Source organism: Vanessa tameamea, chromosome 26 (assembly GCF_037043105.1).
Source record: "Vanessa tameamea isolate UH-Manoa-2023 chromosome 26, ilVanTame1 primary haplotype, whole genome shotgun sequence".
Lineage (NCBI taxonomy): Eukaryota > Metazoa > Arthropoda > Insecta > Lepidoptera > Nymphalidae > Vanessa > Vanessa tameamea.
Window position 1 is genome coordinate 5448592 of NC_087334.1, and position 17654 is coordinate 5466245.

A 17654-nucleotide genomic window follows, 5' to 3' on the forward strand; every position below is an offset into this window, starting at 1 on the left:
TACATAAGGTTAATAGCGCATTGGTAACCATCATTTGCCAAGTAAAGTAAAATTACGAGTACAAGTACTTTTATTCTTCAATTTCATTGTTCATAGCGGATTGATTGCAAAAAAATGACATCCACAATGTATTAAAGAAATAAAACGGCAAGATTTTAGCAAAGTTGTAACATACACAGAACAAGTTACTCAAGTAGGTATTTATTCGATTCTGACCAGAACTAATTGTTTTGCACTTACAAAGCTACCAGGTTCACTTAGCAGTTAATCAAGTTTAAAGGTCAGATGAAATTCCCTCGTTTTAGAAATTAGATTTAAGCTTTGTCTCGCTCGATTTAACAAACAGAATTTTCCGCTCGAGGAACATTTTCAACGAAATAAGATGGGTGTTTTTTAACGTACAATACCAAAACACAATACCAAGGTTGTCTCACTACACAAATGTTATTACATTGTTAAATATTAATCTATTGTTGGTAGATTCCATTGGGGGTAGGGTTTTGTGCAAGCCTGGGTAGGTACCACCCACTCTTCATATATTCCGCCAAGCAACAATATATGGTATTCTTTTTGTGTTACGGATTGAAGTGTGAGTGAGCTAGTGTAGGGTACCTACAAGGGACATATGGTACCAACTTAGAAAATATGAATTACGAAAGTGTGATTTCATTAATATAAATAAACTAGCTTTCACCTCCAACTTCGCCCGCGCATGAGGAGATTGAAGACGCGAGGTTTTAGATACCCTTTCTGTACTCACATGATCGGTTGAGTAGTTAAAACGCAAAAACATAACACACAGACGAATAAACAAACTCACTTCCGTATTTATAAATTAAGTTAGGATAGTCATTTAAAAATCCATCACAACATCATCATGGAGTTTAAATTATAAATTCTAACGAGAGAAGTGACCTTGGGGCCAATAGGGTATTCTACTATGTTTATAAAAGTAGGTACTTCAAAATGTTGATTTTCCTAATAAAAAAGCACATAAAAATATATTTCGGCTAAATAAACATGTTTTCTGGCCATAAAATTAAATTAACTATTAAACCTTTTTTGTTCCCACAAAAACGCTGTCAGTCATTTTGGTGACGTCATATTGATAAAACCAACAGTTGTGTATGTACGATCGGCACTCATTCAACGTTAACAGCTATAATAAATATTTGATGTTTTTTGGGACAATAATGAATTACAAGCGCTACGTTGGTGGATATTGTACAAATACTAGCATTAAAACTCCAGAAAAGTTGTTTATCAAAGATGTTACTGAAAAGACAGTTTTTGCCTATACACACACCATGGCGGCTCGTGTTTTAGGTCACGTGATTACAGACGAAAAATTACAACTTTTAATATAATAAAACAATAATGTGCTTTTATGACTCAAAATCAGAATATTTAAGTATATTTTTATTATATATATTTTTATTTTTTATCAAATTTCATAATTTATTTTTCACGGAAAGTATTATAGTATGTTATAACGGTTCCGATACGTTCCCGATTCCAGACTTCGAGTATTCTTCCTGAAAAATAATTCTCATTTGAATCGTTATCTGTTATAATGTTCATTAATTTTTTTATGTTTATGTTGTTTTATTTCCGATTCTTTTCCGATCTGAATTACAGTAGAACCTCTATTATCCAAATTAATTGGAAACAAGACTAGTTTTGACAATCGAAACGTGGGTACCTTGGGATAAGATCGAAGAAAAATAATACCTTTTCACATAAACAATAGTCTATTAAAATTTGACATACGTTTTAAAATATTAAATATAAAACACCCAAAACAAATCCAATGCTATTTTTGTATATATTTTTTTATAAAATTGTCAACTATTAATTGAGAAACAGCTGCAACGCGCCAACGTTCGGATAAACTAAGTCAGCGTTCGGATAATTGAGATTTCGGATAATCGAATTTCTACTGTATATGCAAAATTTCGCACTTACGATATTGGTTAGAAAATGCTTTTGTTTGCTTTCGTAAACTACCAAGTTTCCCCGATTCTGTGGTTTCCGCTCAAACATATTATTTAGAAGAAAAAAAAACTGGTTTTGTTTATAATGTTATTTAATTTCCGATTCTTTTCCGATCCAACTTCGACGGAACCGCAACTGAATTGTTGTGTAAGTAGAATAGTAAAATGGTTCAAGAGCAACGATTTGATTTTGATTTTTGTTCGTAGAATTGGTCCCTTGATATCCGACGCAATTACTCTGTATCGAGTGATGCGATCCGGTTTGAAGTATCCTCTCTGAATCAATTGATCAATTTGACTAAATTATATTAATCTTTATCTCCCTAATTTATGTTACTGAACTGGAAAAATTGTATACTTGAATGTAATATTCTAAGGAACTACTAGATCGATTTGACTTATTATTTTTCAGGAAAGTACTATATAATTTCATATGATAACTTCCATGAACGGAGCAGATTAACTGTGCCGGATTTAGGGTAGGGCAACTGGTGCAGCTGCCCTGGAGCCTCCACAAGAAAGGTGCCCAAGCAATAGAGATTCCAACGAGTTAACAATTTTAATGTAATATATGTTTAGATATCTAGATATATATATAACAATATTATATTATAAAAACCACTGAATCAAATTTGTGAAATTTGCTATAAAACAAGCTTGAACCACCCCTAAAACGCGAGCGAAAACTATTTAAGTTCTTCGGCTTTTACAAGGCCCATAGAGCTGTCTGATTATTGATTTACAAAAGTAAATAATATTAAATTAATATTGTTTATAGTTGAGACGGTTTCATATTGAATAAAAGAAAAATGTCTACACGGTTCGAATGTCATCAATCTGAATGAATACAGAATGCCATCAGATATTTGTGCTGGCTGCGCTCTATGTTCATTTGTAAAATATTTTTTACCATATAAGCTTTACCTAGGAACTATAAATAATAATCACTTCATATATTTTTGTCTCAGGATTAAATCTTCTATGCATATCGGGTGGCCTTAGAGTGCGAATGCCATGTAAAACACGAGAAAACCAAAAGGCAAAAATTCCAATAATTTTTGGTAAACCAAAATTGTCTTCACGATTTAAAAAACTACCAGATGGTAAATAATGGCACAGAAGTGAAATAAAAACGTGTTGTTTTTCAGGCCAACCTATTAGAATATTTATACTATATTCCTTTAACAAATAGCCCGCATGATTTAAGGGGAAAAACTCTACACGTCCGGCTGGATACTCTAACTTAAACAGAAAGACACTTAATATTATACAAATAACCTTTATCGGCAAGGTTTTCACAAGGTTTTCAAACATGTAATTTTCTATAATGGGATTAGTTCTGACGTTTCCGTCCTTTTTTCTTGGATGTCGGGTATGTAAATGTTTTTATGATTATTCTCATAAAACTGATAAAAAAATCAATATAGAAAGATTCTATGCTAGTTTCCACTCGCGACTTGATCCCAGCAGAGGGCTATCTTAGGCTTTTTAGGTGTTTTCATTCCTGTTCCCCTGACAAAGTTTAAGCACAATTTCAGGAGCAGTTAAGACATTAAACCAAATCACTTTTGCACTTATAATATAATTATTTATTTTTGTTTACACTTTCTTAGCATAACGTTTCAAACGATTCTAGCTTCTGTGGTTTGCGCTAAAACTGATTGTTTTGAAAAAAAACCGGTTTTGTTTCTTTAATATCGGTTATTTATATCTTGACGATATGACACAATCAATATTACGTGTAGATAAGATTGACATGGCATGGCGCCATGAGAAAAGTAAAGTTGGACTTTCGAACTCGCGTTACTAGGAATACCATTGGATCGCTTTCAAAAATACACAACTTGGTTATAGCTGACCCGGGTTAATGATAAAATATTTTCTTATACGAAGAATATGTAAATATACCACAGCTTAGCAAAAACTTCATTTTAAAATTGCTGGAGTATTTATCCCGTCACAATAACCCAGTGGATATGACATGTCACTGAATTTATTTATTTTTTATTATATCTGTAGGCGGACGAGCAAATGGGCCAACTGATGGTAAGTAGTCACCACCGCCCGTAGACAATGGCGTTGTAAGAAATATTAACCATTCCTTACATCACCAATGCGCCTCCAACCTTGGGAACCAAGATGTTACGTCCCTTGTGCCTGTAGTTACACTGGCTCACTCACCCTTCAAACCGGAACACAACAATATGAGTACTGCTGTTTAGCGGTAGAATATCTGATGAGTGGGTGGTACTTACCCAGACCGGCTTGCACAAAGCCCTACCACCAAGTAAATTTGACAATTGACAATTTGACCAATTTGACACATACAGATTTGCCCTAGTCGTGTCCTGGGTTCGAGCGACGATATTTTTAGTAAAATATATTTTATCAATGTTGTTGTTGTGTTAACTAGATCCAATTGTCGTATAGGAATTCGTATTATATAAATATCATATATTACAACGCAAAATGATGTATACACTCTCATTTTAGGAAATCAAAATAACCCTAAATAATATAGCATATTTAACTATACTTTTTTTATTTGAAATCATAATTATTTATTGTGCTTGTTTTCGTCCTATTTATTTGGTGTCTTTAAACAACTCGGTAAGGATTACGTTAAATTTTATGGCGGCCCGAAAGCGTGAACGCCAACCCCCCTTGGACATGCTTTCGTCCGTGGAGTGTTGCCCCAAATTCATTTTGAATTTAATTTAATTTTACTGCTATTATTTAAATAGTGCTAAATAAAAAGGACGTGCAAGTAGGAATTTATAATATTTATATATAATTTGGTACATACGTTAACGTAATTAAAGTGAAAAGGTGTATAGTTTGTGTATTTGTTTGTATACTGTTTTACTGCTTCATTTAATGGAAATTTAAAATGTTTAAATTACGCTCCCTATATTAATATATTAAGGGACACCTATATTTTTTCCATATATATTATCCACGTGACTGAAACCGAATTCGATGGAATTAAAAATCTATGTCATTATAAGTAACTACTTTACATGCTTAATTATAATTATTGTTTTCTGCTTTGAAGGGCGAATGAGCGCAATTACAGAAGGAACGTAACTTCTTAGTTCCCAAGATTTGTGCCACATTGGCGATACAAGAAATTTTCCAATATTTCTTACAGCGCCAATATCTATAGACGACGGCAACCACATACCATTAGGTGGTCCACTTGCTATTCTAGTATATCTGTTAAAAATAAATCAAGAAAACGATATTTAAAACTTAAATTTAAAACTTAATTGTACCATTCAACATATTTACCTACCAATCGCGAGTCTTATCTAATAATTCGATATTTAAATTTTGAATAAAAGCTTACTCAATCAATACTTTTGTTTTGATAATAAATTTGAATAAAATATACGAATATAGTAATTATTATTAATTTCACATTTAAAAGGAAATATTTGTTAAAAATTTAAAATAACATTTAAAAAGCAACTTGATTATTTTTAAAATCTTGCATTCACAAAATGAATTAATTGCTTTTGGCAAAATATAATTGTCCTATGTATCATCAACCAAATTTAAAATATTTCGATATTAAAGTTTAGGATTGGAAAAGTTAATAAATGAAAATACTTTAAACGCCACCGGTAATTTTAATTTTTTACAATTAAATAATATGTCAGAGAACACATTATTTTTGAGTGACAAAATTTAAAAAAAAATATAACCCGCGACAGTTAAGAGTTCTAAGTGTGAAAATTATAATATATATTTATTCCACAAATTGTAACATTTTATAGCCGATTAACTGAAGAATCAAGTGTATTTTAAGTTTTCTTCATAAACACAGCCATAAAAGAATTCATGGTTATTTCTGTAACAAAGCCAAAAATATACTTGTAATATTCGACTGAAGAAAAAATATTTTACCGTCAATCCTGGCTTGAGGTGTAGTGTGGGCATTAGTGCAGAGTAAAATATTACACGGACACTTCACTTCACATTGAAATTAAAAAAATATACCGTCTTCTATCATTAATATCGTGTAATGAAACGGGCGCCAAAAATCGGTATCACCCGACGCATGGTTCGATTAAATGTTTTGGTCGGGAAGAGTCGGCCCAATCCTTCATTGTAATTTCGTATCGACTTTTAAATTTCGCTCCCAGCGCCATCTATCGCAAACGTGCCTAAGATTCGTTTTCGTCGTGAAAAATATATGCCAAGAAATTTATGGCTAATCAATTTTAATATTGAAAATTACTTTTCATAAATTAACGCACATAATTTTATAATAATATAGTTTATTTTCTATTAAGTATTAATGACGGTTAGTAGCTACACTAATGCCACCTAGTGAAGCGTTAATGCAACTATAAATTTTACTACTTGCAACAATATCAGTTTTGACCGCCCAATCAGATTAAAATGATTTTTACACATGCGTATAGGAGGGAAGTGTTTTCTTTCATTGAAAATAATCAGTAGGTTGGCTAACGTTCGTTGTATTAGTACGTATATGTGCATTTCGGCTAAATCAGTTTTGCGAAAGAAATAATTTGCGAAACCTCCTACACATTTTATAAATAAATTTACTAGTTTAGTGAATACTGTGCTTGGATTTTTGTGAAAATGGCCAACGCACCTGTGAAGAAAGTCCCTATCCATTTGCAGGTACGTAACGGTTTTGCACAACCTGTTGTTTTTACGATATATAAAAATATAATAATAATTCAATGTAACAAAAGAGGGAATCTGTAAAATACGCCAAATTTACTTATTATTTGCTGTTCTAATATATAATTCTAATTCAATTCTAGATATACATATAAATCGTGCGTATATGTTTGATCCCCTGGGAAAATTTTTGACCTATTTTTCATATAGAATTAGGTTGCCGGCCGGTTCTTGGCAGTTATATTGCTTCATGTCTGTTAAAGCGATAAATATTTCGAGAGTTAAAATGAGAATTAAAGTTAAAAAATGTCTTTCGGTAGATTATAACAAAATTGTAATAAGCTATTTATTATAGATTATGTAACGTTATCGTTTTATTTGTTATTTGAACGCTTATCGCAATAATATTCATTAAACTATATTTTTATATTTATCGCTTTTTAAACAAAAATATACCGATTGATGTGGGTAGGTAGAATTATATAAGTTGACGTGAATTTTAATGTGTTTTTGCTAGCACGGTCTGCTTGCTTTGTGAACAATGTAATTGTTTCCAATGCGATAACTTCTTATTATAAAGTACTATATAAAGTAAAAAAAAAAACAAGTCATATTATTTTAAATGTTACTTTAAAGAATCAACAATTATTCGTTGAAGCAATTAATTAATGTTATAATTGTAAAATTGTTTAATTATAAAACACCAGTATTATAAATTATGTAACCGAAGTGGTTTGATATATATCTCTGATATAAGTTAAGGGTGAGTCGGGTTCTGATGGGTGAATGACCCTATAACGTACCCGCAAAGGGTCTAGGTTGGCAACAGTACGTGACATGCGCAATACACTTTAGCTTAGAGCAAAAATCGACAAACATTTTGTGTGCGAATATTATAACTATTAAATTTATGAAAACGCTGTTCCTTTTTTTGAAGAAATAATACATTTATGAATAGTATTACATTTTGAACGCTCATCCCGTAGTACCCAGTAATTATGAACAAACCTTCCAATACCTTATTCCGATATTAATCATGAGAACAAAGCGGGTACTGGAATACTGTATTAATAAAGACCCAAGAACTTTACAGTATAAATATATAAGATTACCATAAGAATTATATAAGACGACCGCTGTCTATTTAAAAAAAAAATCATGAGTGTCTTTTTTTTTTTAATTAATTTAGTTCAAGTGCTAAAGGCAGATATTTGTCAGCAATCTCAAACGATCGTCATAAGATAGCATACCAGTGTGTTCTCTAAACATTAATACCATTCGTCTTTAGTACGAACACAGATTGTTCTGTCTTGTATCAAGTAAATATTTGTAAACAACTCATTCGATCAGCTGGAATGGTATCTTGTTACTGGGAACGTGAATACTCAAGATACTTACCTTTATAAATTGCATGCCTCGAATGCATAGCAGCGTGGTAGTTCTCTAATACAATAATAATATATAGTAACTGTACCTTTTATGACTTTTTTTTCTGATAAAATTAAAATATGCGAGGTATAAAAAGAAAAAAAATCTGTAAAGTTTTTTTTTTAATTATTCTGGCAAAGGCAATCAAGTGATAACTCCAGCTGATGATAATTCGTCTCCTCCGTTTATAGACTTCTTAAACCATCAATGCGCCGCCACCCACGAGATCGTTATGTCGCTTTTAATTACACTGGCACACACCATGCAACCGGAACACAGTGGTACTTTGTTTTACTATTTGGAGGTAAAGTAACTGTTAAGTTGGTGGCCGAGATGTTCCAGAATATTAATTAATCTACGCTGAACTTAAACCCAGACACCACTGAATTTTCATGTGCGTAATTAGTGTTTACAATTCATCTCGAGCTCGACGTTGAAGGATAACATGTTTCGGATGAACTTCTATAAAAGTGTATCCCACAATCCGTATTGGGGCAGCGTGTGGAATAAGCTATACTCGAACTCGAAACCTTCTCCTCAAAAGCAGACGATACATTATTTCAGCAGTGATATTTTTTTTTATTATTAGGGACTGTTAATTTTCTTGCCTTGGTGGTATCGACTACGATCTTGCACAACGTCGCCTGAAAAGACATATTAAAAAAAAAAGAAAACATTCAACCTCACACTATATCAAATAATATCAGGTAATCTAAATGGGAACGCTCGGAAATTCCCAAGTGAAATATTCGATAACGATCTTCTAGGGGATTTAATGCACTTAAAACCGGATGTCTTTATTTATATTTAATTAACCTAATTAAAATTAACCGGCAAAATGTACCTTTCCACAACATTATAGTCCGTGATCAAGTGAATTCCGATAGTAAGTCGCTGGCATGTTCATAGACTTGCTCTACTTTTGAGGATTAATGGATTTTGATACGGTTTTCACTATAGTACCATTAAAGATTGGATGGTCGTTAACACGATAACGATGTTAGGTTTAATTGTTTTTCATTAACGGTATATGGTCCAATAATATGAGCATGTTTTACTTAACCTCATACACTCACAATGAACACTCGATACAAATGTAACATGTTATATAATTAATATATAAGTTTAGTACATTATTCTTCTGCTGGTGGGTTGCCCGCGAAACTTCGAGTTTAATCTGCAGATTTTTAGGAATATCGAAACCTATGACAGGTTTTGTTTTGTTTTATTTCATTGTAAACTGACGATGTCTGTTCGCACGTTTTATATTTGTTGTTTTTTTTATACAGCCATAGCGCCGCTCTCATCCGGCCAGTGACCTTTTTCTGCTCTCTAAAATTAATTATTTGTTAAATCGTAACAATTTATTCAATTGCAATTAAGAATCCTCCTTATTTTTCTGCACATCTACGGCTGGAGCTCTTCAAAATAAAACCATAACCGATAGATGCACGTAGAAAGGTGCATCTATCTCATAATCACTGAGACAAAAATGGGCTTACGCATTAATACATAAGAATATGTCTGACTTTCTTTTTTTAGTTATCAATAAAATTGGGCAAGTGCGATTCGGACTTGCGCACTGAGGGTATCCGTAACACCAGACAGATAGACAAACAGACACGAATGTAACAACAAATTAATGGTTTTCGGATTTTACTTAGACCTCAGTATTGGTTATTTATTTAAACTTTATACCTGTAACGTTTCTGGGAGAAAGGGTCTTAGAAGGGTCAGTCATAGACAGACGGACAGCGTAGTTCGATTATTCCTTTAGTGGTACGGAGTCCCAGAAACGAATTGAACAGAAGACGGAACGCCACTTACAAACATTGTTTAATATAATGATTAATCAAGACGCCTAATTAGTAAAATTATTAGACTTACGCGAATGAAAAGTTTTTTTCTCGCTGGCAATACGCTTGACGCGTTCCCCCACATGACGTGGTGTCCAAGACTCCTAGTGCGCCATAGTACACCGAAATACTTACTAAAAAACCAGCGGTACCTTTACGTCTTTTCGGCGGGCGCCACAGGATCGCTTTCGCATGCTACCGTGACACGCGAATTAAACCTACTATGATATTTAAATGAGCCTGTACATAATAACAGAATTAATCGCAATATTATGCATTCCACGATCAATAAAAAATATCGTTCATATAGACAGTCGCCATTTTTTTTTATACTGGTGGTCAATAATTTATCAAGTGGCGTGTATAATTAATGATTAACGGAGGGTTGTTTTGTTTAAAAATTGTATAAAGGTGCCTCTAGCTATTTAAACACTTCCGGCTTAAACAAGGGGAGCCGAAGGTTAGATGGTAATCTTAGCCTGTAGGCTTTTGCGAATGTTAAATGTCGAGTTAATTGTGGCTTACCACAAGTTACACGTAACATAATTTAGCTTGATGTAAAAAAAAATTAAGATATTTTATACAGGTGATAGCAGACGTGTGACTGTCGCTTTGAAAATTCTCCTCTGTTCTTTAGTGATGAAGATTATTTCACAGCGCTATTACACGGTGTTTTGCTTCAACATTGAACACATGGTTTATTAACGTAAGAGACGCTCATGAGATTTTTGAATGAAAAAAAAATTAAAGGTAATATATTACACACACATTCGAGACGTGATGTATTTTTCTTAATTTAGAATACCAATGCCGTTACACGATGACGCTTTCATGCCTCAACTTCTCAACTTATCATCATAATAATTTGCACACACGTCCAGATTAAAAAGAGTACCTAAAGCATGCACCCAACACACAACGCGGGTGAATCCGCAGCCGGAAAGCAGTTAAGAATAAACCCACTTCCTAATAAAATAAGATAATAAATTAACAAATAAAATCTTAGTATAATAAGCGTGTTGAAGCATTAACCTAGTTTTGTTCATAAAATTATAAATCCAACAGCGATCTAAGTGTGAGGATACACACACGAACCAACTATCTTAAATAAAAAAAATATAAACTCACACCATTGCTAAGAATGAAATCGATCTTTTTTAAAAGTTATCCCTAAATCTATTTTCGCTGCGGAGGGCCCGTCCCTCACAAAGGGCCGTAACAATGATTTATGTTAAACTGTTAAGTCCAGGCGTTACTTACGCTTTGCGTTTAAACCACATTTCCAAGAATTAACAACAAGGCAACAAGAGATACGATAAATTAACTCTTATAGTTATTAGACTTATGGATCAAAATTGTAAAATCTATTGAACACAATATGCGGGTTTTAATTTAAATTTTTGCGAATAACCATTAATATATTGCATATTATAATATGCGTAAACTTTCTACTGTGATTGATCTTTGCAAGAAATAATAATTTTATTATTTATTCCGAGATCTCGATATCGAGAAAATTTCATTCAACATTACACTTTTTTATCTTGACAGTCACAACACTACCGGTCGGAAAGAAGCACCTGAGAAAAAATATAAAGCGAGTTTATTTTTATCAGAAATGTGTTTTTACGATGATAAATTATATATTTCTGAAACTGTTTCAAACGGTTTTATCATCTATAAAATAATGAATGTTATAAGATTTAGCACACAGACCCAATTTGTATGGGAATTTATATACTTGTGTAACTTTGCATGAATTTTACCCGTACGAAGTCAGGATAAATAGTTAGTTATACGTGAAGTAATACCATCGTCTCATTTCCATTGAAGCACCTATTGAGCGTTATGGAGTGCTTAATGTGTTGAGGTGTCTGTTATGTACTGAGTCATTTTGCTGTAACGGTTTTATTGCGAATTTTAATTTTGAAAAAATAAATTACATGAAGTTCAAATTAATAATTTTTTATATATTTTTTATTTTATAGTCTTAAAGAATATAATATTAATATGCATATCGCTTTAGTTACAGCTTCATATGCAGACGTCTTAGAGAAAATAGTCGGTCTAGATTTTGAAGTGAATGCTGCCAAAACTATAACAAAAACACAATATTGTCTAATAAATTTATAAGTTTCTAAACACTCATACGCATAATTTTTTGTGATATTGAAAAAAATCGCAGGGCGTGTTGTACGACGCCAAACAGACATAAGACAAAACATACATATATAATTGTATTTAACATGACTGTATTTTTAGATGTTGAAAAAGAGTAACTACTGAGTTTCTTACCGGTCCTTCTCGGTAGAATCTACACACCGAACCGGTGGTAGCTTTACTTTAAATAGCTTGTTAAATGACGATTCAATAGTGCTTGTAAAAGTCTACTTGAATAAAGTATATTTTGATTTCATTTGATTTGATTATGTCATTGGTTAAAATATACCTAGAGATAAAAATCTTTGTTGTAGTCGTAGGAAGACGGGGAAGGCGGATAGTTTAAATTTCGTGTTGAAAGATGGCGATTCAACAGAGCTTGCTTATGGCCAGTATTCGAATCTAATGGTATAAAACAAAGCCCCCCCCCCCATCGCCCCACGCCGTCTGTACGCTTGGATCTTTTAAAGTACGCAACGCATTTTGATGCGGTTTTTGAATATTTCAAAAGTTTATATGTATAATACATGCATATTATAAAAGTGAAAAGCAGTAAATTTCAATTTGACTAGCCGGAAAAAAACAACATTTTTCTTTTTATTTTTTATCTTGATCTAAAACGAAAAACTAAATTTTGCTAAAGTAACATAGAACTCGGTAGATTTATTGAAGAGCTATAAAAAGCCCCTAGTAGCTATGCTTTGGAGTAGACATCTTAACAATGGGGAAGGGGGAGTATCTTGAATAGAGTGGATTCAAGATACAATTCAGTATTGATTTTTCTTGAAAACTCCTCGTGTGGTATTCTTCGTAGTTGTTCTTCGCACGAATTTAAACACTATATCAAACCATTCTGCTCTGCTCTTAAACATAAATATTTATTTTTATCTGTCCTTGTCTTCTTAATAAAAAACCTTTTTGTCTCTCATTTCAAATATATCTTGCAAAATACATCTTTTATTAAATTCTGATCTACTACACATAGTACTTGGAAACTCATTCGTGTTTGTCAGGATTTGAAGCCATGATTTTTTTCTATATAAAAGTATTGATTTAGTTATTACTATATAGGAAGAGATTATGTATTTTTGAAAATATTGATTAGATATGTAACATTCGACACATCGAATGACACTAAAATATTACTAATTATATTAACGATGTAGTTAAAACTTCCAGTATTCATATAAAAACGTAATATATACCTAAGGTCAACGATCACAATAATTACATTCACGTAAAATGTAATAGTTTAATGACCTAATAAAAAAACAAATTATTAAATCTGTTTGTTACATATTTAAACAGTTATGCACGGAACACACTTGCGCGATTAAGCGAAGCTAAAGCGACCGCGACGCTGAATCATTTCTTCATTTGTAGAGGTATACAATTATACATACATCTGCCAGTCAAAGAGAATAAACTATATCAAAATAATAAACTTAGCAGACGTTTCTGCGCAGAGGTGTTACCGTAGCTTCCGCGTCACGGTCGTTGTCGCTTCGCTTCGTCGCACAGTTCGCGTTTGAAACTTAAATCCGTAAAGCTACGGTTACATATGTGACCAAGCGAGATATATGTTATATTAAAACCATTATAAACACTTATGATTGTGAATAACCTATTCCAAAGCGATTGGCTAATGATTCTGCTATATTATGCACTACAAAGAGTTCTAGATTAATATACATTTATTTACAATACAACACTATTCTACTTTATTTCTTGGTGGTGGTCTTTGGTGGTAGGGCTCTGTGCAAGCACGTCTGAGTAGGTACCACACTCATTCTACCGCCAAATAGGAGGTTGCGGTGCTATCAATATGTTTTCTTTTATACAAAGTGACATTTACGAAAAGATAAACAGTTCATAATAAATAATGTTATTGACTGACAAGCAAGAATTGTTAGAATATCGTCGTAAGACCTTTGACACTGAATAGGTACGCAAAATGCAAAAGCGGAATGAATTACGTCGAATGTTACCATATCGACCGGTTTGTTAAAAATGTATTCCAAGATTTTTTTCTTATCTTCCAGTATAATGTTTGTATACACAGGTATGAATCTATAAAATATATATTGTATTCAAGTTTAGCCGAAAGGTTACTCGTATATTCGCCAGTCAATATTGTTAACTGTTTCTGAGGTTTTGACGTACATTAAGTACCACTAGTATCAATTATTTTCTTATATAGAAGCACATTATTTAAAATGTTTTAAAATTAAATGACAGGTACTATTTAATAAATTAACAATCTTTGCGAAAGTAACAGCCCTTTAACTTCCCACTGCTGGTCACAGCAAGTTGGCGTTGCCACGCCTCTCCCTGAAGAAGAAGGTTTGAGAGCAAATTAAATTAATATACAATAAAGGAACGGATATAAAATTTAATAAAATTATGATTAATATTATTTAATCATACATGCTACACATATACAATTTCAGTTTAAAAGCACGATGTAGATATATACTGTACTAATATAACTATGCACAGTTATATACTTATAAACAAGGAAAGGAACATCGTACCACCAGCTTCTTAAAAAAAACTTAATGTACGCAATTTGTGTTCCCAAATTAAGCCTTTACATTGAAAGGATCGGTTCCCGTATTTTGTATGCAAAATCCCCCTACGTCAGTTACAAAGTTAAAATGATATATTGATGACGTGAACGCATTGCTTCCGGGAGGATTTCGTCGCTGGCGAATGGAATTGGAAATATCCATGAAATGAAGTGCACACAAATTAATCATTCTTGTATGCTTGTTTGTATATATATATATATCTGTGATCGTTTAATGAGAGAAGATATAGAATAGTTCATGTATTCTAAAAACGTACGATACATTTAGAACGAATGTTCCTCGGACGGACAAGTTGAATCTTTTTCTAGTGTACATATATATTGTTGTCTGAAAAATGTAGAACCTTGAGCACCGTCTTTAAAAGGAAAGTCTTTTGTTATATGTGTTTTAATTTCAGTTCTTTGTATTTTTTTTTTATAATGAGACAACTCTTTGTGTTAAACTATAGTACGTACAACTCAGATGTTTTGAAATTAATGATAAAATTAATTATTATACTTGATGACTGATGTTTTACTCGGTGGTTCGGCTATTTGCAAGACTGCCTGGATAGGTATTCTATCACCAAGCAATACCTTATTTTGTGTTCCTGTTTGAAAGGTTAATGAGTTCGTGTAACATAGGCACAAGGAACATAACATCTTAGTTCCCAAATTCCTAATTATATAGTATAAGAAAAGTACTTTGTACTATTAATATAGTACCTAGTGGTCCTATACCTAATTCGTAAAAAATCTTAGTAATAGCCCGAAGTAAGGAAGTTGTCAATGCAACGCTGTCGTGTCTCGTGACGATGTAAGTCCTGATTCTCAACGGTCGTGTGTGATTGGCGTTCCATAGGATTAAGAGAGCGAATATTGTATTTTGAGAATACACTCGTGCATTCTAATATTATCTACGGAGTTAGCTAGTTTTATTTGATGATGTCTCCAGAGGCCGAAATAAGATATCTACATATAATATATATGGGCGAATTACCACTAACTCACTCTTGAATTTTGCTCCAAAGTAAGATACTAAAGGAGAACCTTTAGCGACGTAAACGCCCAATTTGAATTTTTTAATAATGGATTTTTTAAAATTTCAACTTCAGGGGAAATGGCATGGGTAACTGTATATGATTATTTACCAGTAAAAAGTCGACATGGACTAGTTATACATGTATTTATTAGAGTGAAATCGTACACGTAAATCTTAGCTGAAGATCGCTGGTTCATTCCTAGATCTATTGACGCGCTTCGTTGTATTTGTTATTCAATTTATGCTTAGCGGTGAACGTTAAGAATGAAGAAACTTGAGACAGAAACACAAAAAATGTACAATGAACCGTTCATTGACTGAATTCATCACTGATAGAAATCGAGTTTTCCGCACGTAACTACGTTAGTTTCGCAACAAGATTCTTTGATAATGCTTATCATTTCCTACTAACGAAAAATCTCCTTATTGTTTCAAAATATTATACCATAAATTATGAAATTGTTTAAAGTATCTATGCTATTAAGATTATGCTAAGAGAGAAGACAAAAAAGAAGTCAAAAAAATTACGTCTCATTTAAAGGTATATATATTATCCTGCATAATATCAAAATTTTCATTATAATTGTATTTTTAATATATAAACAATATTTTTTTCCTCACAATAGGAAGCCTAATACATTTAAAATTACTTAAAACAAATTTGAATCAACTTATTTATGAATAATTTTATATGAAAATGTTTGGAATCGTTCGTGTCTATTATGAATACGTTCTTATTAACACCAAGAGACGCATAGGTATGTGCTTTTGTTTTGTAGGAAGTACCCTGTCACAGCAACTAACTGTACGTCAAGTAAAGTTATGACCCCTTGCAATTGTATACGTGTAAAGACTACTATTGAGGTAGGATAACTGCGTTAGGAATTCCTTTTATGGCGTTTCCAGCATATACGTAATTGGTTTACCAATTTGAACATCATTTCAGCTAGTTTTTATTTTAATCATATAGTCGTATTTAAAGTCGTTAGGTAAATTAATGACAATCTGTAAATTGCTTTCTTCTGGGTTGAAGCGTCATCGAAGCTCGTTAGAAACCTCATTGCAAATTAACATCCGACACTTGATACCGAAATTATAAACTTAATTAAGCACATCAACACTCCGTAATTCTTACCCGGGTTAGTACCCGCAATCATCTGTTTGTCAAAATCACGTTTGTCAACCACTGGGCCATGTTGGCTTTTAATCATATAACTATCCAATTCGTTATCCGTGTTTTTTCTAACTTATTCATGTTTATGTGTCAATAATCTGGATGCCAATTTGATTCATCATTCGCTAGTTATATAAAGAAAAACATGCTGCCTTTATAATATCACAGGCATCATTGTGTATCGAGCCTAGCTATTATGAACCCTTCCTTAGCTACAACCGGAAACGTAGAAGTCTAGTGCAATGACACGGGACTACATGTCAAGGAATCCGTCACGCGAGTAACCATAGTCATTCGTTCCCTTTGTGAGTTTATCAACGGCAACACTTGCAACGCAATAAATCTTTGCCTTGCAACTTTTCAACCATAGTTTTGCTATTGGGGTTATGCATAAATATTAACTATAACCACAAGAATTATATTATTTGCTAGTTTTCGCCGGGGTGTTTGGGGGCGTAGGTTTTAGGTATAAAAAGTAGCCTATGTCCTTCCATGGGGTTTAAGCTTGCTTTAAACAAAATTACATCAAATACGGTTTAGTAGTTTAGCTTAGTTTAGCGTAACAGACAGATAGACAAAGTTGCTTTCGAATTTATAATATTAGTATAGATAATTTTTTAAATAGAAGTATAATTTTTTCTTATACAATCATTCTAGAATTGTATTCTCTCACTTTTAAAGATCAATCTCTAGATGTTACTAAGACGTTACCTGGGTTCGAACCCCGTGTGCGAATTCTACTAACAAATTGTTAATTTATCGCAATCGAATCTAA

The 17654-nt window shown here is 32.6% G+C and overlaps 2 protein-coding genes across 2 annotated transcripts in view; one reads left to right on the top strand and one right to left on the bottom strand.

Annotated features, from left to right (window-relative positions):
- Nucleotides 1-6103, bottom strand: part of LOC113393635 (endothelin-converting enzyme homolog) — a 63794-nt gene extending 57691 nt beyond the window's left edge. The window contains exon 1 of the mRNA XM_026630637.2: nucleotides 5904-6103. Within this exon, the coding sequence (XP_026486422.1) occupies nucleotides 5904-5936 (33 nt within the window). The 5' untranslated portion in view covers nucleotides 5937-6103. The remainder of the gene's footprint in view (nucleotides 1-5903) is intronic.
- A 329-nt stretch (nucleotides 6104-6432) lies between these two features.
- LOC113393662 (dihydropyrimidinase) overlaps nucleotides 6433-17654 on the top strand; it is a 57696-nt gene continuing 46474 nt past the window's right edge. The window contains exon 1 of the mRNA XM_026630670.2: nucleotides 6433-6647. Within this exon, the coding sequence (XP_026486455.2) occupies nucleotides 6606-6647 (42 nt within the window). The 5' untranslated portion in view covers nucleotides 6433-6605. The remainder of the gene's footprint in view (nucleotides 6648-17654) is intronic.